The 24,230-nt window shown below is 35.6% G+C and overlaps 1 protein-coding gene across 13 annotated transcripts in view; it reads right to left on the bottom strand.

The window, feature by feature from the left end:
- The window catches only part of MYCBP2 (MYC binding protein 2), a 270,723-nt gene that overhangs the window by 93,481 nt on the left and 153,012 nt on the right, over positions 1-24,230 (bottom strand). For all 13 annotated transcript variants that reach the window (XM_082434738.1, XM_082434743.1, XM_082434745.1 and 10 more), the window contains 7 exons: positions 18,593-18,818; positions 17,516-17,634; positions 16,788-16,875; positions 14,386-14,435; positions 6,601-6,773; positions 4,688-4,832; positions 90-305 (listed from right to left, as the gene is read on the bottom strand). In XM_082434738.1, coding sequence (XP_082290864.1) covers positions 90-305; positions 4,688-4,832; positions 6,601-6,773; positions 14,386-14,435; positions 16,788-16,875; positions 17,516-17,634; positions 18,593-18,818 — 1,017 coding nt within the window. The remainder of the gene's footprint in view (positions 1-89; positions 306-4,687; positions 4,833-6,600; positions 6,774-14,385; positions 14,436-16,787; positions 16,876-17,515; positions 17,635-18,592; positions 18,819-24,230) is intronic.

The following is a 24,230-nucleotide window of genomic DNA, read 5'->3' as shown; positions in this document are numbered from 1 at the left end:
ATTTGTATCTGAGTTTGAATCACTGAAATGTCTGTTAAATGAATGAACAGTGAAAAAACAAAATTTTTCTGATAAGTAAAATAAATTACCTTCATCATTGTTATGGCAATATATCGAGCCTCCTTCACAATCATTGGTTCATATGAAACATCCAGCTTTGGTGATGCCAGCCCACCAAAAGTCATGTCAGTATTAGAAGGTGCAGTTGTTACTGCAGGACTGCCAGGAATCCTTTGAGGTTTCTTTACCTGCTCTTGTTGTAAAGATGTTTTTTTCTGAGAAACAGGAACGGCTTTCACTTCCACCTAACCATGATATTATAAGAACCAAATGCTATTATTATATAATTGTCCATAACACAACAAAAGAAGCAATTTACACAATTATAAACTCACAATTCTATACATTTTATGTTACCACTCGTCCCTCTTGGGCATTCCTTTCAAAGATTATTTAACATTGCTAGAATGATCAAGATGGTTCCACCTCAATAGGGATCCTGAACACAGTGTAAAAGAGAGGCCTTGTTTTTGGGAATAAATAATCATAAATATCAAAACACAAAATAAAAACAAATGCCGCCATTAATAAAGTCCAGGAAAGGATAGTCAAACGAATCTACATTCTTGCAGGGACTAACATTAAATTATTTTATCCAGTAATTCAGGTATAAATACTTGCCAGCAATCTTCACATATTTTAAAGCACTGATCTCAATTTTAGCTATACTGTTTTGCAGAAGAAAAAGTACTCCATTGATAGGTATCTTAGAAATTAACAGCTAATAAAACAAATCTTATACCTAAAACTTAAAGATGTTTATTTACTCTGAAAAAAGAGTATTATTAGTTTTGTCACCAACACGAACTATTAGAGCTAAGCAACCTATCGATAATTAAACTTTCCAACTCAGCTTCTTCAATATGGGGATATCTTTTATCTATACTTTACTGTAGAGATGCAAAGAACAGACTTCCTAAGGCATTTTAAAACACTGAAAGTATAAATTGTCTCATAAACAATACTCAGAAATACTTTCCAGGAATTATAACAACACATTTTATTGTTATTTATTTGTTTATGCATTGGCAAAAAACACTCAATCCCTAGGCAACCACAAAGTTACAAACAATTTAAATACCACTTTAGCTCTTTATCATTCTGAGGGTCACCCAAAATTTCTTCTGTTCTTTTCAGACACTACTTTTGTAGTTGGCAAGAACAGGTAATTCAACAACAAGCTCTTCACAGAAATAGAAAGGATTGCATAAAAAAAAGTGACAATACTACTTAAGTAATTGAGAGACACCCCAGAAATGTGGAATGTCTTTAACGTGTATTATTCTTATTAATGCCATTCTAGGGAGTCAGTAGTTTGAGACTCTCAGTGTCTATATATAAAGTTAAGTGTAGCTAGCAAATACATTCCATTAAATAACCACAATCTTTAGTTGGGGTTATGAGAAATCAGTATTTGGATTGATATAATGCTCTGGAAATATTAAAAATCCATCTTACATTTAAAACACAGAAGTTTAAAGATACATGGTAAAATTCTTCAGCTCATGTACATTGCCACCATTAAAAGCTTTAAACTTAAATGTAATAAAAAGGAAAAAAAAGCAAATGCTTCCAAATTCTAAGACGTTTGATTTAAAATTATAGCCACTATTTTTATACGTACTATTTTGATTTAATCTTTCTTTAAACGACTATATTTACCCTAAGTAAATTAACAGTAGAAGTACATCTGCCTATGTACTATGAACCTTGAAGTAAATCACTGAATAATTTCATACTCTAGGAGTACTGAGATAGAAAATGATAACCATTCTGCTTTCTTTCATAAACTGTGCTTCTTTGTAAAATTTTTTATTCTTTTATTTCCTACACAACTTTCTCTTTTCATTAAATAAGATTTCCTTGGAATAATCATTTTATAAGTTAAAAAAAAACAATAACACTTGCTGCTTTAAAAAGGATTTTGGATCTCACTGAAATATTATCTGCAAACCAACTTTTATGTTCCAAATAATTGGTTATTACTACATAAGGATACTTCAATAGCTTTTGAGAAGTCTAAAATGCTCCTAAAACTTCATGTGCTATCAGGCTGAAAACAAAACAGATTGAACTAATTTTGTTTTCAGCTAATATGATAATGTGATATAATAAATTAAACATTGAGGTATGCAAATCACTTTTCCTAAATAGTATTTACTGGAGTTTCCTAGATACGGTTTCTAAATTAGACATAAATCTGATATGAACTTGAGCATACTGAGTAAGAGATTTAGGGCTTCTCGTCCTCAAGAAGCAAAATATGTAGGAAAAAAAAAGAGGAAGTAAAGAAGGAGAGACAGATCATGTGGCTAAAAAAAGAACCCAAAGAGGAGAACAAAAGATAAAGCATAAAGTCTGACTCTGAAATGTAAGATGTAAACAACCCAGGTACCAGAATGGAGTAAGAGACAACAAAGCAAGGTGGAAACACAGGAAAATACAGCTGAACATATACTATAGGCATAACAGTATGAACATTAAAAAGAAATGAAATGTTATGCCGACCTGGAAAATGGTAACTACAACGTAGTCACATGAATAAGGAACTTACTGTGGGCTCAAAGACTGGATTTAACAACTCACTACATACACTTAAGTGAGAAATTCATCAGTGAATACACAAACCCCTCAACATATTAATGTATATTGTATTGTGATCAAAACTCTGTCCTTGAGTGGAGTGATTTTTTGTATTACTTTCAGAATTACTTTTTTCTCTGTTCAATTTTTTTCTTATAATCTGTGATGCTTTTTGCATTCAAAAGAGTAATTCTTAGCAGGCCTGAAATTGCTTTGATGGGGTGTGATCTTCCTTTAAAAAGTAAGATATAGGGCTTCCCTGGTGGCGCAGTGGTTGAGAATCTGCCTGCTAATGCAGGGGACACGGGTTCGAGCCCTGGTCTGGGAAGATCCCACATGCCGCAGAGCAACTGGGCCCGTGAGCCACAATTACTGAGCCTGCGCGTCTGGAGCCTGTTCTCCGCAACAGTGAGAGGCCCGTGCACCGCGATGAAGAGTGGCCCCCGCTCGCCGTAACTGGAGAGAGCCCTCGCACAGAAACGAAGATCCAACACAGCCAAAAATAAATAAATAAATAAATAAAAGTTAGCTTAAACTTATTAAAAAAAAAAAAAAAGTAAGATATAGGGAAAATATAAGAGTGCAGCATACTGTATGTGTATTATGTATATTGTATGTAACTAAGAGTACATACTCTTCCACCCTATATATGTACGTTTGGGTCATAATGCAAATCCTTGCTGGGGGTCATGGCCAAAACTTTGAAAGCCACTGGTAAAGGGCCTGATTTTTGTTTAGTATCAGGGTCAAATACTTTTCCATACAGTTTTACTTACTGGTCTTAAGACATGTGAACTATATGTCTCTTGTCTTTTTTAACTATGAGTCAAGTTAGAGGCTCCAGTGGCACTGTGCTTCTTCATGGTATAAATCAAGTAGTTTAAATAGTTCTGGGACTTCCCTGGTGGTGCAGTGGTTAAGAATCTGCCTGCCAATGCAGGGGACACGGGTTCGAGTCATGGTCTGGGAAGATCCCACATGCTGCAGAGCAACTAAGCCCGTGTGCCACAACTACTGAAGCCCAAGCACTAGAGCCCGTGCTCTGAAACAAGAGAAGCCACTGTGATGAGAAGCCCACGCACTGCAGTGAAGAGTAGCCCCCGCTTGCTGCAGCTAGAGAAAGCCCGCGTGCAGCAACGAAGACCCAACACAGCCATAAATAAATAAATTTATTTAAAAAAAAAGAAAGAAAAAAAGAAATGGTCCACATCAAAAAAGTCTTAAAAAAAAAAATAATATTGAGGTAAAATCAGCTGCTCTGTGAGTAAAAAAGATTTTGTGGCTTAATCAACTCTAAGTTCCAAACAACCAAATCACTTTGTAATACAACTTTGGGGGGCAGGGGCGGCTAGGGATTGCCTATACAAATTTTTGTTCAATATTGACTATTTTCAGAAATATAATAAAAGTTTAAAATAAGATATTTAATTAATAGATTATATCACAAAGGACTTAATATCATGCATTACAATATGCTCTAAAATGTCATTATTAATTCATGTTTCAGGGAAAAGGTATCCAAAGAACTATATCTTTCAATATAGCACATGACTAGTTCCAACCCTCATTCTTTTACAATCCAAATTTATGTATTTCTAATTTATTTAATAAGTATCAATATTATATTTTAAAGTTTGTTTCAACAGGTTTCAACAGTACCAAATGCAAAATGTATTTGAGTCTTTTAAAAGATAGGTACAAAATTTTAAAATATATTCTTTCACTGATTTATTCAATCACTTATGTATTAATGGCCTTCCCTCTGTGTGCTTAGCACTCTTTGTACGGACACTTTCTTATCCTTCCTTTGAATCACCACAGCACCTAGCAAAATGTAAAAAAACAAACCAAAAAATATATACCTTGGAAAGTTGAGTACTGATTAATATAAACAAGCCATTTCAACAATTTTTCGGCTTCCTTCATTACGTATATCTAAAGAGGGTACGGCATGCGGACTCTTAAGCACTTGCCATTTCTAAAATTTTATTAGTTACAATAGTCAGTGCATAGTTGTCTACTAATACAATCCCAATATAGTTACCTTCATATTGGGGACGTGTACCACATCCCCATACTGGTCTTTTGTTTGAACAGTGATGGTGGTAGGCCAACCACAACGAATATCATCCTTATTCAGAATCAAAGATGTTTTCTGAGGATCAGCATAAGAGTCTGGCTGAAGCCACCTAGCAATAATGAAAAAAACAAGTAAACAAAAAACCAAACATTCATCAACATCTTCAGTGATTAACACAAAACTAAGCCAAATGAGTAAAACTTATATCAAACAAAATGCTAAAATGGTATCTTCACTTCTGATTCTGTGAGAATGACCGCAAGTGTCTCTCTTGGAAATAGTTAATGACAAATTCATTAAAAACTATGCTGAAGCATATAAGATTTCTGATGATTACAAATAAAATAGAAATAATTTTAAAATCAGGAAATTTGAAATTTTAACTATAGCTGATTTAAAATAAGAGAACGAACTTAGGTTGCATATACTTTGAAGTCCCAAATACACTCTTTAAGGGAGGCCTGCTGAATTTGCCAACCTGAAAGCCTGGGAAAGAGCAGGGTGTCTGTCAAGGCAGGGACAGCAGTGACATTCTGCTTGCTGGAGAGCAAGCAGGTTAAAGATACGTTGTCTATCTTCTCTTTTTTTTTTAACATCTTTATTGGAGTATAATTGCTTTACAATGGTGTGTTAGTTTCTGCTGTATAACAAAGTGAATCAGCTATACGTATACATATATCCCCATATGCCCTCCCTCTTGCATCTCCCTCCCATCCTCCCTATCCCACCCCTCTAGGTGGTCACAAAGCACCGAGCTGATCTCCCTGTGCTATGCGGCTGCTTCCCTTCACACAATTTCTTAACTATCTTCCCTCACTACTCTCCCTTCCATGTAAATTTGGCCTATTTTCTGTACTTCGTGATATCCGTGCCTGAATTCATGATCATCATATCCATGATCTACATTCAAGTTGTCCTGTGAGATGCGTAATGAGTAATTCTGCCATGCATTACATAAAAAGTCCATAAAGATAGCACTGAGGCTGAGTTAAAAGATTTTCTATTCTTCTCCAATCACCATTTCGGTTTTTAAAAACTAAAGAGTAGGGCTTCCCTGGTGGTGCAGTGGTTAAGAATCTGCCTGCCAATGCAGGGGACACGGGTTCGAGCCCTGGTCTGGGAAGATCCCACGTGCTGCGGAGCGACTAAGCCCATGAGCCACAACTACTGAGCCTGCACGTCTGGAGCCTGTGCTCCGCGACAGTGAGAGGCCCGCGCACCGCGATGAAGAGTGGCCCCCACTCGCCGCAACTGGAGAAAGCCCTCGCACAGAAACGAAGACCCAACGCAGCCAAAAATAAATAAATAAATTTATATATTAAAAAAAAAAACAACTAAAAACTATTTTAAAAAAACCCAAAAAACTAAAGAGTAATCTCTGTAGTTTTAAAATTAAAGACAGAAAGAAGTCACATTTCTATATTTACTAGTAAAATCACAAGTCAGCATATTTGTTCTTTTCATCTTCTCAAAAAAGCAGATAGCAAAAAAATAAATGAGAACTCCACAACCTCAAATGATTTAATTTAAATTCTAAATTTATATTTGCATTAATTGTAGATTTGGAAAAAACCTCATATTAAAATAAATATAGTGATAAATTTAGGAGTTTAGTACACATATTAAATACTACCATCAAGTACTCAGACTTCTCAATTTTACCAGGTGTTCTACATATTTTTAACAACTATTATATATTTTTAAAATATTTTGAAATATTAACTACCATTTCATATTTTGGCGAGTCCAAAACACATAAACTAGATTATCTTAGGCAGCACTGTAACATCCTAACGACTCCCCTCTCATTTCTCTTCAGAAATGAAGACTGAGGCAAGCCCTGAAAGGAAGTCATTGTAGTACTTAATACACATTACCTCGCAAGCCTTCCACCACTTGATCCTGGAACACAAGCAATAAAATCATCCAGAAAGGACTGTTCATTGCTTTGGATTTGAAGTGGTAAGTTTCCTTCTAGTGCCTCCAATATAGTTGGTGAATGAGAAAGCGCTAAACCCTTTCCAAGAATACCAGAATGGGTTTTGCACACCTGTTGGGTAAAAGAGAACATTTGTATATTTTATTTTTTAAATTTATTTTTTATATATATATTCTTATATCATATAACAGACTTTATTTTTGAATTTTATTTTATTTTTTATACAGCAGGTTCTTACTAGTTATCTATTTTTTACATGTTAGTGTATATACGTCAATCCCAATCTCCCAATTCATCCCACCACCACCTCCCCACAACCCCGCTTTCCCCGCTTGGTGTCCATACGTTTGTTCTGCGTCTCTAATTCTGCCTTGCAGGCTGGTTCATCTGTACCATTTTTCTAGATTCCACATATATGTGTTAATACACGATATTTGTTTTTCTCTTTCTGACTTACTTCACTCTGTATGACAGTCTCTAGGTCCATCCACGTCTCTACAAATGATCCAATTTCATTCCTTTTTATGGCTAATACTCCACTGTATATAAGTACCACATCTTCTTTATCCATTCGTCTTGTCGATGGGCATTTAGGTTGCTTCCATGACCTGGCTATTGTAAATAGTGCTGCAATGAACATGCGGGTGCATGTGTCTTTTTGAATTATGGTTTTCTCTGCGTATATGCCCAGTAGTGGGATTGCTGGGTCATATGGTAGTTCGATTTTTAGTTTTTTAAGGAACCTCCATACTGTTCTCCATAGTGGCTGTATCAATTTACATTCCCACCAACAGTGCAAGAGGGTTCCCTTTTCTCCACACCCGAGAGCATTTGCTGTTTGTAGATTGTCCGATGATGCCCACTCTAACCGGTGTGAGGTGATACCTAACTGTAGTTTTGATTTGCATTTCTCTAATAATTAGTGATGTTGAGCAGCTTTTCATGTGCCTCTTGGCCATCTGTATGTCTTCTTTGGAGAAATGTCTATTTAGGTCTTCTGCCCATTTTCGTATTGGGTTTTTTTTTTTTTTTTAATACTGAGCTGCATGAGCTGTTTATATATTTTGGGGATTAATCCTTTGTCCATTGATTCGTTTGCAAATATTTTCTCCCATTCTAAGGGTTGTCTTTTCGTCTTGTTTATAGTTTCCTTTGCTGTGCAAGAGCTGTTAAGTTTCATTAGGTCCCATTTGTTTATTTTTGTTTTTATTTCCATTACTCTAGGAGGTGGGTCTAAAGAGATCTTGCTGTGATTTATGGCAAAGAGTGTTCTTCCTATGGTCTTATATTTAATTCTTTAATCCATCTTTAGTTTATTTTTGTGTATGGTGTTAGGGAGTGTTCTAATTTCATTCTTTTACATGTAGCTGTCCAGTTTTCCCAGCACCACTTATTGAAGAGACTGTCTTTTCTCCATTGTATATCCTTGCCTCCTTTGTCATAGATTAGTTGACCATAGGTGTGCTGGTTTATCTCTGGGCTTTCTATCCTGCTCCATTGATCTAGATTTCCGTTTTTTGTGCCAGTACCATACTGTCTTGATTACTGCAGCTTTGTAGTATAGTCTGAAGTCAGGGAATCTGATTCCTCCAGCTCAGTATTTTTCCCTCAAGATTGCTTTGGCTATTGAGGGTATTTTGTGTCTCCATACAAATCTGAAGATTTTTTTCTTCTAGTTCTATAAAAAATGCCATTGGTAATTTGATACAGATTGCACTGAATCTGTAGATTGCTTTGGGTAGTACAGTCATTTTCCCAATGTTGATTCTTCCAATGCAAGAACATGGTATATCTCTCCATCTGTTTGTGTCACCTTTGATTTCTTTCATCAGTATCTTGTAGTTTTCTGCATACAGGTCTTTTACTTCCTTAGGTATGTTTATTCCTAGGTATTTAATTCTTTTTGTTGCAGTGGTGAATGGGATTGTTTCCTTAATTTCCCTTTCTGATCTTTTGTTCTTAGTGTATAGGAATACAAGAGATTTCTGTGCATTAATTTTGTATCCTGGAACTTTACCAAATTCATTGATTAGCTCTAGTAGTTTTCTGGTGGCATCTTTAGGATTCTCTATGTACAGTATCATGTCATCTGCAAACAGTGACAGTTTTTCTTTTTTTTCAGTTTTTATTCCTTTTATTTCTTTTTCTTCTCTGATTGCCGTGGCTAGGACTTCCAAAACTATGTTGAATATAGTGGTGAGAGTGGACATCCTTGTCTTGTTCCTGATCTTAGAGGAAATGCTTTCAGTTTTTCACCATTGAGAATGATGGTTGCTGTGGGTTTGTCTATATGGCCTTTATTATGTTGAGGTAGGTTCCCTCTATGCCCACTTTCTGGAGAGTTTTCATCATAAATCGGTGTTGAATTTTGTCAAAAGATTTTTCTGCATCTATTGAGATGATCATATGGTTTTTATCCTTCACTTTGTGACTACAGTGTTTCACACTGATTGATTTGCGTAAATTGAAGAATCCTTGCATCGCTGGGATAAATCCCACTTGATCATGGTGTATGATCCTTTTAATGTGTTGTTGGATTCTATCTGCTAGTATTTTGTTGAGGTTTTTTGCATCTGTATTCATCAGTGATACTGGTCTGTAATTTTCTTTTTTTGAAGTATCTTTGTCTGGTTTTGGCATCACGGTGATGGTAGAATGAGTTTGGGAGTACTCCTTCCTCTGCAATTTTTTGGAAGAGTTTAAGAAGGATGGTTGTTAGCTCTTCTCTAAATGTTTGATAGAATTCACCTGTGAAGCCACCTGGTCCTGGACTTTTGTTGGTTGTAAGATTTTTAATCCCAGTTTCAATTTCATTACCTGTGATTGGTCTGTTCATATTTTCTATTTCTTCCTGGTTCGGTCTTGGAAGTTTATACTTTTCTAAGAAATTGTCCAGGGCTTCCCTGGTGGCGCAGTGGTTGAGAATCTGCCTGCCAATGCAGGGGACACGGGTTCGAGCCCTGGTCTGGGAAGATCCCACATGCTGCAGAGCAGCTGGGCCCGTGAGCCACAACTACTGAGCCTGTGCGTCTGGAGCTTGTGCTCCGCAACAAGAGAGGCCGCGATAGTGAGAGGCCCGCGCACCGCGATGAAGAGTGGCCCCCACGTGCCACAACTAGAGAAAGCCCTCGCACAGAAACGAAGATCCAACACAGCCAAAAATAAATAAATAAATTTATAAAAAAAAAAAAAAAAAAAAAAAGAAAGAATTTGTCCATTTCTTCCAGGTTGTCCATTTTATTGGCATAGAGTTTCTTGTAGTAGTCTCTTAGGATGCCTTGTATTTCTGTGGTGTCCCTTGTGATTTCTCCTTTTTCACTTCTAATTTTATTGATTTGAGTCCTCTCCCTCTTTTTCTTGATGAGTCTGGCTAAAGGTTTATCAATTTTGTTTTCCTTCTCAAAGAACCAGCTTTTAGTTTTATTGATCTTTGCTATTGTTTTCTTTGTTTCTATTTCATTTATTTCTGCTCTGATCTTTATGATTTCTTTCCTTCTACTAACTTTGGGTTTTGTTTGCTCTTCTTTCTCTAGTTCCTTTAGGTATAAGGTTAGATTGTTTATTTGAGATTTTTCTTCTTTCTTGAGGTATGACTGTATTGCTATAAACTTTCCTCTTAGAACTGCTTTTGGTGCATCCCATAGGTTTTGGATCATCATGTTTTCATTGTCATTTGTCTCCAGGTAATTTTTGATTTCCTCTTTGATTTCTTCAGTGATCTCTTGGTTATTTAGTAATGCATTGTTTAGTGTCCATGTGTTTGTTTTTTACGTTTTTTCCCCTGTAACTGATTTCTAATCTCACAGTGTTGTTGTTGGAAAAGATGGCTGATAGGATTTCAATTTTCTTAAATTTACCAAGGCTTGATTTGTGACCCAAGATGTAATCTATCCTGCAGAATGTTCTGTGTGCCCTTGAGAAGAAAGTGTAATCTGTTGTTTCGGATGGAATGTCCTGTAAATATCAATTAAATCTATCTGGTTTATTGGGTCATTTAAAGCTTGAGTTTTATTAATTTTCTGTCTGGATGACCTGTTCGTTGGTGTAAGTGTGCTGTTAGAGTCCCCATTATTACTGTGTTACTGTCGATTTCCTCTTTTACACCTGTTAGCATTTGCTTTATGTACTGAGGTGCTCCTATGTTGGGTGCATATATATTTATAATTGTTATATCTTCTTCTTGGATTGATCCCTTGATCATTGTGTAGTGTCCTTCCTTGTCTCTTGTAACATTCTTTATTTTAAAGTCTATTTTATCTGATATGAGTATCATAACCAAATCAAACCAGCTTTGATTTCCATTTGCATGGAATAAACTTGTCCATCCCCTCACTTTCAGTTTGTATGTGTCCCTAGGTCTGAAGTGGGTCTCTTGTAGACAGCATATACATGGGTCTTGTTTTTGTATCCATTCAGCGAGCCTGTGTCTTTTGTTTAGAGCATTTAATCCACTCACATTTAAGGTAATTATCGATATGTATGTTCCTATTACCATTTTCTTAATTGTTATGGGTTTGTTTTTGTAGGTCCTTTTCTTTTATGTTTCCCACTTAGAGAAGTTCCTGTAGCATTTGTTGTAGAGCTGGTTTGGTGGTGCTGAATTCTCTTAGCTTTTGCTCATCTATAAAGCTTTTGATTTCTCCAGCGAATCTGAATGAGATCCTTGCTGGACAGAGTAATCTTGGTTGTGGGTTCTACCCTTTCATCACTTTAAATATATCGTGTCACTGCCTTCTGTCTTGTAGAGTTTCTGCTGAGAAATCAGCTGTTAACCTTACGGGTTAACCTTATGGGAGTTCCCTTGTATGTTATTTGTTGTTTTTCCCTTGTTGCTTTTAATAATTTTTCTTTGTCTTTAATATTTGTCAGTTTGATTACTGTGTGTCTCGGCATGCTCCTCCTTGGGTTTATCCTACCTGGGACTCTCTGTGCTTCCTGGACTTGGGTGGCTATTTCCTTCCCATGTTAGGGAAGTTTTCAACTATAATCTCTTCAAATATTTTCTCGGGTCCTTTCTCTCTGTCTTCTCCTTCTGGGACCCCTATAATGCGAATGCTGGTGCATTTAATGTTGTCCCAGAGGTCTCTTAGGCTGTCTTCATTTCTTTTCATTCTTTTCTCTTTATTCTGTGCCGTGACAGTGAATTCCACCATTCTGTCTTCCAGGTCACTTATCTGTTCTTCTGACTCAGTTATTCGGCTACTGATTCCTTCTAGTGTATTTTTCATTTCAGTTATTGTATTGTTCATCTCTGTTTGTTTGTTCTTTAATTCTTCTGGGTCTTTGTTAAACATTTCTTGCATCTTTTCGATCTTTGCCTCCATTCTTTTTCCGAGGTCCTGGATCATCTTCACTATCATTATTCTGAATTCTTTTTCTGGAAGGTTTCCTATCTCCACTTCATTTAGTTGTTTTTCTGGGGTTTCATCTTGTTCCTTCATCTGGTACCTAGCCTTCTGCCTTTACATTTTGTCTATCTTTCTGTGAATGTGGTTTTCATTCCACAGGTGCAGGACTGTAGTTCTTCTTGATTCTGCTGTCTGCCCTCTGGTGGATAAGGCTATCTGACATTTGTATATTTTAAAATATAAAACTTTAGTTACATGAATTTTTTTGTATTTGCACCCAAGTTTAGATAGGCCTTTTTGGGGAAATAATTTTCTTCCCATGCCCCAGTGCTCCTTTAGCCTGTAAAGTAGAAAACTTTCAGGAGGGAAAAACTTGGGATAATATTTCCAGCGTCTTTCTTCCCACAGAAAAGAAATGATTTATCAGAGATCTGCATGCTAGATGCAATGGTGCATCCCCTCCCACTCTAGCTTTCTACATGTGCCACATCCCTATTTGTCAGGGCCAGGGCTCCCTTTTGAAGACAGTTGTAAAGGTCTCCCTCTTTTTGTGTCTCCATTACTGGCAGCTATCATGGGTACGTTGTGTCTGTTCTCTTGGGCAGGTGGGTACCGAGGTCTTGACTTGGGCAAAAAGTAGATGGAAGTCTGACTGTGGCTGCACATATACTGCATTAGCTTGTGTAAGCCTTATTAAAGTTAAGAAAAAAAGGCAGATAAAACTGAAATTTTAGTTCTCACCTATATGAGAAGCAAGCGTTGTATTTTGGAAGGACTTGCTTTAAGGGCTAAAACTCTAGAAAATTTTTAATGACCATATAATAAATTTCAAAACATACTATTTTTCATAGAGAAGGATTATATTTCCATTTCTATCAATTTCTACAACAAGTAACTTCTGCATTCTATAAGCCATGCAATTTCAAAGTCGTAATCTTTAAAGTCAAACAGACTTGAGGTCAAATCCTGACTCCTGACAAGTTATTGATGTGTGCTCTTGAGCTAACAAGTTACCGACCATTCCTGAATCAGTGAAATGTATAAACTGGTGATCAAATGATATCTCTTCCGTGGTTATTATAAAATTTAAATTAAATAACACATTTAAATGCCCACCACCTGCCTAACAAGCAGTAGGTGTTAGACCATCACAGTGACGACCTTACATGCCAAAACGGTGGGTAATTTGGGAAATCACTTTTCTCTTTACAGCGGTACGATAAAGACCTCTTTATATCTGGCCTAAATGACATTCTATAAGCCGTAATAATCCCTGTAATGATAATATGAGCTACTTGATGGTTTTCCTTAGCTAGAATGTTATCTGACACATAGTATGTTTATTAAATATTTTTTAAATTAATTTTTATTTTTGTATCTTAAGATACAGAGATTTAACTTTTTTAAAAGAAAAAACAAAAACAAAAGCTGGTGGGTTTTTAAGACACAGAAGTTTCTTAACATTATTGAGGACACCATGACTCCCTATGATTAGAGCATAGTGATCAAGATCATGGACTTTGTCACCAAACTGCCAGAGGTCAAATTCTACCCCAGCTGCTTACTAGCTGTGTGATTCTGGGCCAGTTACTTAAGTTCTCTGCACCTCAGTTCCCTTATCTATAAATAAGAGTCTCTAATTCATAGGGTTGCTGTGAGGACTAAATGAGTTAAAAATATGAAAAGTGCTTGGAATAGTAATTGATAAAGTTAAGATCAAATAAATGTTTGTTTTTATCATTACTGCTGTGATCAATTCATTTCAGAAAATAAATAAAATGTAAACCACTAACTCTAAGTATTGATATTAGAAGACCTGGATATTAGACTTTATCTCCCAGTAAGCTGAATTCTTAGACAAATCACAAAACGTCTCTGAACTGAAGTTATTATAATTGTAAGATACAAGAGAAAATACTGACCTCAAAGTGTAACTGCAGAAATAGACAGATAATGTCAAAGACATGGTAAACTATAACGTGCTCTACAGATGTTATTTAAATTACTATTACTAATAGCTTTTTTCCCCTTTTTCTAACTGGTCAATAAAACTTCTTTCAAGATCCAGTTTAAATGTCCACCACTGGGCAAAGCCTTCCCCTGGACCCTTGGCACTTGGTAGCTCTTCTTCCTCCAGCAGGGCTTTCATCTCACTCCAGAGTTAACACCCACCACACAGTACAACAAGGGCTCATGTGGTGGGTCTCTCCCATCAAGGGGAGAAATTATGAGCTATTTATCTCTATAACTGCCAATTATGGAATGAAATACTTAATGAATGAGTGCTATGTTCAAGAAAAATAAGGTTGATCTGAGTGGAAATTCTGCTTAAAATTAATGTGCAAAGTTTACCCTTACAATTATCAGGACAATACCTGTAATGCAGCCTCTTCAAGAATTTCAAGGTCTTCCTCTAATTCATTACCTGTTGTGTAAATGAAAAGGTTTACTAAAATATATTCATCCTTAGTTTATCTTTCTAGTCTTTTGCACTCATGACATCTTTCCCACAAATTTGATATTCCAAATTGAAGAGAACTATTATCGTTCTGGATAAATCTCAGTGGTTTAAATTTTCAAATGCTATTTTCAGTGTGAATATAAGCTGTAATTCTCAAGACAATATGCAAAAAGCAATCATCAAGTGATTTTCAAAAGATATATACTATATTTATGTACACAAATGTGTATTTTTGACTTTAGTGTACTTACTTTTTGACCAAAAAAAAAAAAAAAAAAAAGAAAAATGAGGGAACTGATTTTTCAGAATCTGAGCCTTTCTAGTTTGGTTATATTGTAGAAGAGCTTTACCTTTAGTAAACAACAGTTACTTAGAGGAAAATGTAAGATAGTGACTGTATTCTCTAGCCATTTTCTCCTTTACTGCTTGATGTAGAATATATTTTATTCATTGAATTTTCTTTGATAGTTTAATTAATTCATAAAATATTACTACTAAAGTAATACATATTCAAAGGGAAATATTCAAAGTATGCAGAAGTGTAGAATGAAAAATTCTGCTACCACCCGCTTCCAAAGATAAAGAGTGTCAACAGTTTCTTACGTATTGTTCTCGAAATTTTGTGTGCAAATAAAGTGTATGTACATATGTGTCAACGTACACACATGTGGGTACATACACATATATTTATATACTTACAATATAATGTTCACAAAAATGGGACCCTCTTCCGCAGCTTGCTTTTCTTAATTAATATAACTTGGACATCTTCCTTGGTCAGGACATAGAGGTCTACTTTTTTGTTGCTGTTTTTTAACAGGCTGCATACATTCCTACTGTATGGACTTACTTACCATTGCTTATTGAACCAGTTCCCAGCTGACAGACATTTTGGTTGCTTCGAGGTTTTATAATCACAAATACTGCTATATTAATCTACCTTACAACATACCTTTTTTGAGCATTTGTGCAAGTATGCATAAAAAATTGCTACATCAAAAGCTACATGCATGTAAAATTTGAATAGCTGTTGACACATCTCCTTCAAAGAGGCTGTGCCATTTTCCCTCCTATGAATAGAACACAGATGTCTCATTGTCTCATTTCCTCATCATGTGTCAACATGAAGCAGGAACAAGGGAACAGAGAAGGGTGGAAGGCAGCAGGAGGAAGAAAGGGATTAGACAAGGAAGAAAGGAGTAAAGAAAGAGAAGGGAGGAAAGAAAGAATAAAGTGGGAAGGGTGGCCCCAGAGGGAAGAGATACAGATGGACTTTTTTGGAGGTGAGAATTGGGGAAATACAATAATAATGCCTTTTATTCCCAACTACTGTAAAAATAAAATGTTTGACCATGGATAAACATCATGGAATTAGTAAATATCTTAAGCCTTATTTTCATCTTTACAATTCTGATAATAAATCGACTCGTGTATCACACAATCCTGTACCCTAGAAATAGGTACTCTTTGGCCACTGCCTCATTTCTCTGTCGTGCATCACATGAAAACTCTTCTGAAGAGCCATCTACGCTCAACCTGACTCCCCCTCCTGACTTTCCATTCTCTCACCCCACTCTGAAAGTCCTTATGTTTCTCTCATTTTACTGATATATATATATATATATATTTCTTCTTGAGTATATAAATAGCCAACAAGTTTAACCCAATGACAAATTTTAATTGATTTCTCAGTTTCATTAAAAAATCCCACCAATATCCACTCTCCTGAGGTTTTACATCTACCTCATTGGCTGCTGCTTCAGTCTTTTCTGCAGCCTCTTCCTCCTGTTCCATCTGTCTTTGAAATTTTGACAAGTCCCAGCTTTGACCCTTGGCTATTTTCTCTTTCTCATTTGCATTCTCTTCCTAGCTCATCTTTCATATGGTTCTTTCATATGGTCTTTAAATGCCAACTACGTTCAAATGACATTTCTATTGACTTGTCCCCTGAGCTCCAGAAAATAAGCATCCAATCGCCTATTTGATATGTCCACTAGGACTTCTGGGAGATATCTCAAGCTTTTGGTTCAATACTCTATTTTCAGTGCTTAACCCAGGGCCTGGCACATAGCATGTATGCACATAAGAAAGTGCTTGTATGCATATATGTGTGTGAATAAAAAAACCAGAGAGATACTCTTCAGTCTCCATTTAAAAAACCCAAACAACCAGTATATTAAGCAGTTGCTCATGAATATATGTGACTACTGAATTCATTTTGCTAATCTATTTTCAGAATGTTCTGCGATGAACATATTCTATTCTTAAAAATTTTTTTAAATCATAAACAAACACCTAGTACTTGACCACACTTACCAATAGGAAGTGCTAGATCCTTTTTCATCAAAGCTGCTGCACAAACCCCGCCAAGATTGGCTAGTTCTTTTTCCAACTGGATGACTCCCTGGAGAATTGCAAAAACAAAATCAGATGCTTTAAAAAATGTTTGGAAGATGAAATTTTTGAAAGATGATGTGGATTATCAAAAAAAGTGTGACTTGCATTCAAGTGTAATGTTTGAAACTAAAAGGAAGCATATGTTAGGAGCTAATGGTTAATTAAGAGTGTAAGAGATTTAATATTATGTCTCATGCTGGTTGTAAGTTTCAGACCGACAGGTTCATTGTCCAAAGAATTTTTCATTCATTACTTTGAAGGAACATGATCAGTCTTTCACCTTGACTTTTTTTTTATTGTACGATTTGAAACATTTAGAAGAGATACTAAGTTAGTCCCATGGTGAAATTAGGTTCTATAATTTACTTAGAAAGGTATAGCTACCAGAGCTGGTTTGGAACAGGCACAGCTATACTAAGTCTTTAAAGGCTGGGTCACGTTGCACAGACTCCATTCTCTTCACATATTTAAAGTAGCAAAACCAGACCACTGTACAAAATTAAACTACAGAATATTTTAAATTATACACTCTAGCTTAAAATAAATTTCAGACTTCTTGAATACAGAGAGCAAACACAATTTAAGGCAACAGCAGCCCTTAGAAACACAATCTTCCTTAACAGAATGAGAAGATAATTCATTCTCACCTCATCAGGTCCAGGGCTAAACTCATATCCAATTGCAAAACATTTGAAACCGTAGAAAGAAGCTTTGTCATCTTTCACATAATCTGATGCAGTCTCCAGTGAAAAAAGGGCCTCATTTCCTAAGAAAAAAAGCTAACATTGAGTTCAAAATCTGAAACAACTTTATCAAAATTTCCTTACTTTTATCTATCTCAAGATAGGTAGCAATACAAATCAGGTACTAAAAAAACCGAGTCTTTTTTTGGGGTCCCTATATCTACTTGAACAAAGCTGTGCTTAAAAACGACAGTAGAAACAATAAAACCATGCCAGTTGTTATTTTTCTTTATGATCTAATTCTCCTTAATCACATGTCCTAAGTTAAGTTACATGAGGGATCATTGTCAATTATCCGTCAATTACTAAGGTGACCTAGGTTAGCCTCTTCTGTTTCAGAGTGAGCAATCCTCTCTAGGCTAAAATCTGGCTTTGTCTGATTTCTTCACAAACAAACAAGGCAGGTCAGACTAGAAGAAAGAAGTTTCTAAATTCAAATTGGCTATTAGTTTGAGAGATCACAAGAGTAGTTATTGTTAATTGGTTAAAAAAAACAACAGACTGTAACAGCAAAAGTGCCTCCACCCACCCGGCCACATACACCCTCAAGCTCGAAAACAATAACTTCACATAACTCAGTGGGTTCGGTGGTTCACCAGTTCTCTTGAAAGGAAGAAGTCCTTGGTAACTTCTCAAAATTTAGCACTTACTGGGAAAATAAAATACCTAATCCACTTTTGTCTATAGTTTGGCCCCAACTATACAGACAGCTACTCCTCAGTATTAACTCTCTGCTTTTGTCAAGCTAATCTCTTCTCACAAGATCCTCAAAACATTCTCTTTCCTAAAACTTGGTCATGTTGTACCCCAGCCCAGAGAGTCTTCTTTACTACCCAACTGCAATCCAGACACAGAGTAGGTCTTGAAGAAATTCTTCTAAAAATTAAATAAACATTTTCAATGATGTATCCTTACTGAACATAATTATCATAAATGCATATATTTTACCATATAAAACAAAAAAGAAAAAAAATAACTTACCTGGCAACACTAAAACCATGGTAGGCCACCCAGAGGATCCTGAAAATTTCTTTAATTCTATCCAGGAATTAAGATTTTCATGGACAGATGTCAATTTTGGTCCATATCCTGAATTCTGAACAGTTCTGACAGGAATCAACAAGCGGAGGACATCTTCTGACTGTGCAGTACCACACTGAGGGTCAAACTCGATTGTCATCCACCGTACACACTCCGGGAATGTCACCTGAGGTCAACAGGCAAGAAGTCACTCGCATAAGATGAATCAGATTTTAGCGTTTTGTCTAGTTTAGAAACAGGACATCATACTGTAAAGATGATGCCTTCAACATACTGTAAAATAAATTTTAAGTAAGGAATTAAGTGATCAGAAATCAAGGTATTAATGGTCAGTATCAATTGTCTTGACTCCTCACTTGAAATATCTATTGCTTTCTAGCTAATATTTGCACTAATGTTTTTAAGTACACACTCATATCTTTAGAAAAACAATTACAAAGCTGCTTAATTTCCATAAACATTCAGCTATCTGACTTTCCTATGGAAGAGTTTATATAATAAATTTTCCATTTCAGTCAGTACGCATTTAAGGAATATAAGTCGGTAACTGATAATATAATTTGATAGGTAAAATATAAAGATACATTGATGGAAATTAATAAATCATTAACATGTAAGGTTTTAGTCACTTTTAGGTTATCTACCATTCATAGTATCCACTACAAATGTTTCTTTTCATTAACAAAACAACTTTGTAACTTCATATATTATGAGAATAAATATAAACACACACACACTTATACACTTGATAAAAGCCTAGATTTTTATATTTTCCTAACCTGAAATTTTACTGTATATATGAGATTATGATGGCACATAATTATATATATTTTTAAGGCCACTTTTAAGCTTCTGTCACCATTATGGTAGAAGGAATGCTGTAATGGTAGTCAAATTACAGTTAAGTAGGACCATGTCAAGTAGTAAACTATGAACTGGTTGCAGGACATGATATAAACCTTAAGAAATTTCCCAAATATTATATTAATCTAAAAAAAAATTACCTCGGACGATGGCAAAATAGGATTTTTTACAATCTCTATTTAAATAAAAAGCTCAACTTTGTTCATAATAACATAAATGTAAATTAAAACTAAACTGAGACACCATTTTCCCACCATTCCTTCCATTATATTGGCAAAAGGCCCAAAATTTAACCACATACTCTTTTGGGGAGGCTGTGAGAAAACAAGCACTCTCATACATTGTTGGTGGGACACAAAAAGACATAACTTCTATGGAAGGGAATTGTCAACATCTAGCAAAGCTACATATGCATTCACCCTCTGAATCAGCAATCCCAGATCTATCTAGCACAAGGCTCCTCATTCTATATTTGTTTAACCCAGCCATCCCACTTCTAGGAGTTTATACTTTGAAGATATGCTTCTAACAATACGGAAACAAAAAAACAAACAAAAACCCCCAAACACAGGCACAAAGTTATTCATTGCAAAAAAATGAAAACACCCCAGATGCTCACAGACATAAGATTGGCTGAATAAAACTATGATAGGTCTTTACAGTGGAGAACCATGAGTCTGTAAAACAGGGATAAGGATGGTCTCTTTAAATGGATATGGAGAGATTTCTATACACAGTGTTAAATTTAAAAAGCAAAGTACAAAGTAGTATACATAGTGTGCTACCTTTTTAAAATAAAGACGGAAAATAATACTACAACTAAATCAATCTACCTATCGTTCTGATTTTTTCCAAAAAAGAACGCAGGAAGGATACACCAGGATACTTACTGGAGTAAGTAAGAAGCAGAGAAGGAAAAGGACTTATAATTCTGAGTATGTTATTTTGTATAATTTTATTTCTGGAGCCATATTAATATTTCACATATTTTAAAAGTAAAATTAAATCAACTAGGATAGGAAAAAGACTCATAAAAATTAAGTACAAATAAACAAATAAGCCTAACTTTATATTAAACTGATCATATACCCACTTACACATATACATAAAATGAACTACCCCAAGCAACTTCTGAATAAAGTACTTGGATTATCCTAATGTCAGTGGGATTAACAAAAGACCAAATTTTTGCAAAGAAACTGTTAATTTTATATAGTATTCAATATTTTTATTATTCACAGTGGCATACGTAAATGAAAAGGGTATAAAGAAAAGACCTCAATGGTGTTGACTGGAACTAAGAAGAAGTGCTCAAAATCTGATGAAAACACAGAAAAAGGACACAGAATCCAGCTTGAACAGATTTTCCCTGGCCAAATCAATTAAAATTTGAGCATCAAACTGAATGACAGCAAAGGATTATAACACTGAGCAAAAAAGAGAATCTTTGAGTCCATATTGATATAAACACATAAAATAAATAAATAAATAGATTTTTAAAGGGGAAGGGATGGGAAAATTCTCCTTTACAATAGAACACCAGCTGGGAGGAATAACAGAATTAGAAAGCCACCGTCTTTATAGTAATGAATGATTTGGGTAAGAATAACCAATGGATACTAAAATTTGTTGAAAGACAGTATTTTTTACAGTCTCTAACCCATAGATATCTACCCACAGACATTTTCAAAGGGAAAAAAAGACGCTTTTTTGGTGGAGCTATCACCTTAATCAAGTGACTAAGTACTTCCTGATGGGATGCACTGAGGAGAACAGGACATTGCTTACGTGGTGTTGCCACCCAAAATGCACAACATGAATCTAATCATTAAAAAACAATCAATTACATCCAAATAAAAAGGATACTTTTACAAAACCACTGACTGTGTTCTTCAAAAATGCCAATGTCATAAAAGACGAAGGAAGGCTGAGGAACTACTGCAGATTAAAAGGGATCAAAGAGGCCTGACAACTAAATGCAATGTTTGAACCCGACAGGATCCCGGTCTGGGTTTAAAAAGATTCTATGAACCCTATTGTTGGGAAAAAAGGCAAAACGTTGAGCTTATAACATGATATACTACTACTCTTTATCGTAGTAATAACCCCGTTTCAATGTTAAATTTCCTAAATTCGATTGGTACATTAGGGTTATACAGGAAACTTCACTGTTCTTAGGAACAAGGTGAGGGGTCATGATGTTTGCAACCTGCTCTTAAATGGTCTGACAACAATAAATATAGATAAATAAAACAATCATGGCAAAATGTTAACTAACGAAGCCAAGTCAAGGGCATGGGGGGTGTTCACTGCACAAATCTTATTACTTTTTTATACAGGTTTGAAATTCTTCGAAATAAAAAGTTGAAAAACATGAGGAATGAATACACATACACATCTGCATCTGTATTTGTGTGTCTATGCTTACATTAAAAGAAATAATGGAAGGCTAAACTACAAAATTATAATAATATGAAATGTTACCTGAGAAGAAGACATGACAGGGAAGAAGGGAACAGAATGAGGGGACAGAGATAATAAAAGCTAGATTTCTTTGAATACACTTTGTTTTACAGATTTGACTTAAAACTATGTAATTGAACTATTATCAAACAAAACTTAAAAAGCAATTCCTAAAAATCTAGAATAAAATAAAATAAAATGATGCCAAATGTACGTCCAATTAGCGGCATAATCACAGAGAGAGGGATTATTCCAATTTACTTTAAAACACAGTAGTTGACCATACCCACTTACTTTGAAAACATGGTCATTTCTCTGTACTTCCTAGTTGGGAATATGCCCAAAAGACAAAACACACACACACACACACACACACACACACACACACACACAAAGAGTGAATGAATAATTAAGTGATTTTCTAATTCTAGTATTCCCGGTGCCATAGAGAACAGGAACTTTCGGTTACGAGAAAGGAGATTCAGGTGTAACATCCTGTGGTCCTTATTTTGAATGAGTATCATCAGTACAAACTCATGAGGTATTTTATCTTTAAAAAAATACGCATACACATAAATGTGTCTGTTCATAAATACACCCACATACATAAATATATATACAAATAATATATGCCTGTGTATATAAATACATGTGTGTTTATGTGTGAGTGTATGTACTAGTTCTATACACTATAAATATCTAGAAACAATGACAACCCAGGAGAAATGAGCATTCCCAGTGCCATATTTTGGCTCTTAAAGACTCATTACCATTTAAAGGAGTCAAGGCACTTTGAAAAAACGGTGGGTTTCAGATCTGAGGCAGGAAATGGGTAAGCTCTTATAACGTCTTATACCAGAGCCTGTAACATCTTATAACATCTTACACCAGAGAGTGAGAATGTTATGAATGACTACAAGGGCTGTGTCTAAAGGACTCAGGAGTCAAGCTGAAGAGGATCCTATCAAAAAAACACACGATCCAGTTTCTTAAATAAAATTCAAGGAAACAAAAAAGAGAGAGATGGAGGAGGATCAACAGATTAAAAGAGACTTAAGAGACATAAGCAATCCCAATGCATGAATCTTATTTGGATTCTAATTCAAAGAGTTTAAAATGTGCATATTTGATAACCTAAAGGAATTATTCATTTTTTTAAGTGTGATAATAACATGGTTATTTTGTACAGGTCCTTACATTTTGAGATACATAGTGAAAAATCCATGAATGTGGAAGGGACAAAGAGGGTGGGGAATAAATGAAAGAGGTTTGACCAAGAGTTGATAACAGCTGAATCTGGGATGACGGAGAAAAGGGGTAAACTATACTAGGCTGACCTTTCATATGTTTACCATATTCTACAACAAAAAGCTGAATATTTTACAGGCACATAGAACTTAAACTTATAATTAATTTAAGTGGGCGAATTTTCTTTCTCTCCCTTAATTTAAGTGGTACAATTTAGAAAGCAAGGAACAGGATTTTGGATACTCTATAATAACAACATTACACTTATAAATATTTCATAGGTACATTTTAACATTATGCACAGTATTTTAAACCCTACACTGGGTATGTAAATTTTCAGAGCTCAGGCTGTGGTACAAACAATATCAGTTCAAAAAAAAGTGATTTTTACATTTTAATGCTGATATCCGCTATTGCAATATATTATCTGCAGTTGAGCATGACACATGGCCCTGTCCTTACAAAAAGATATGAGAACAGCTTTCCTAAACCCTATACAACTATACTCTTGGGACTGCCCTGGTGGCGCAGTGGTTGAGAATCTGCCTGCCAAGGCAGGGGACGCGGGTTCGAGCCCTGGTCTGGGAGGATCCCACGCGCCGCGGAGCGACTGGGCCCGTGAGCCACAATTACTGAGCCTGCGCATCTGGAGCCTGTGCTCCGCAACAAGAGAGGCCGCGATAGTGAGAGGCCCGCGCACCGCGATGAAGAGTGGCCCCCGCTTGCCGCAACTAGAGAAAGCCCTCGCACAGAAACGAAGACCCAACACAGCCAAAAATAAATAATCAATTAAATTTAAAAAATAAAGCTTATTTAAAAAAAATAAAAATAAAAAAATAAAAAAATAAAAACAAAACAAAAAAAACACTATATACTCTTTCACAGTGAAAACCGTCTTAAACCCTGGTGTGTATTTGACAGTGTCTGAGCACCTGCTGACTCTCTTTATTTACATATAGAAGCCATAGCTGAACGGAGACCAAGTGTCGGTCAAGGTGCCCGC

This window comes from Balaenoptera physalus, assembly GCF_965194825.1.
Source record: "Balaenoptera physalus genome assembly, chromosome: 18".
Lineage (NCBI taxonomy): Eukaryota > Metazoa > Chordata > Mammalia > Artiodactyla > Balaenopteridae > Balaenoptera > Balaenoptera physalus.
The sequence above is the reverse complement of the archived record's forward strand: the minus strand, read 5'-3'. Positions and strand labels throughout refer to the sequence as shown.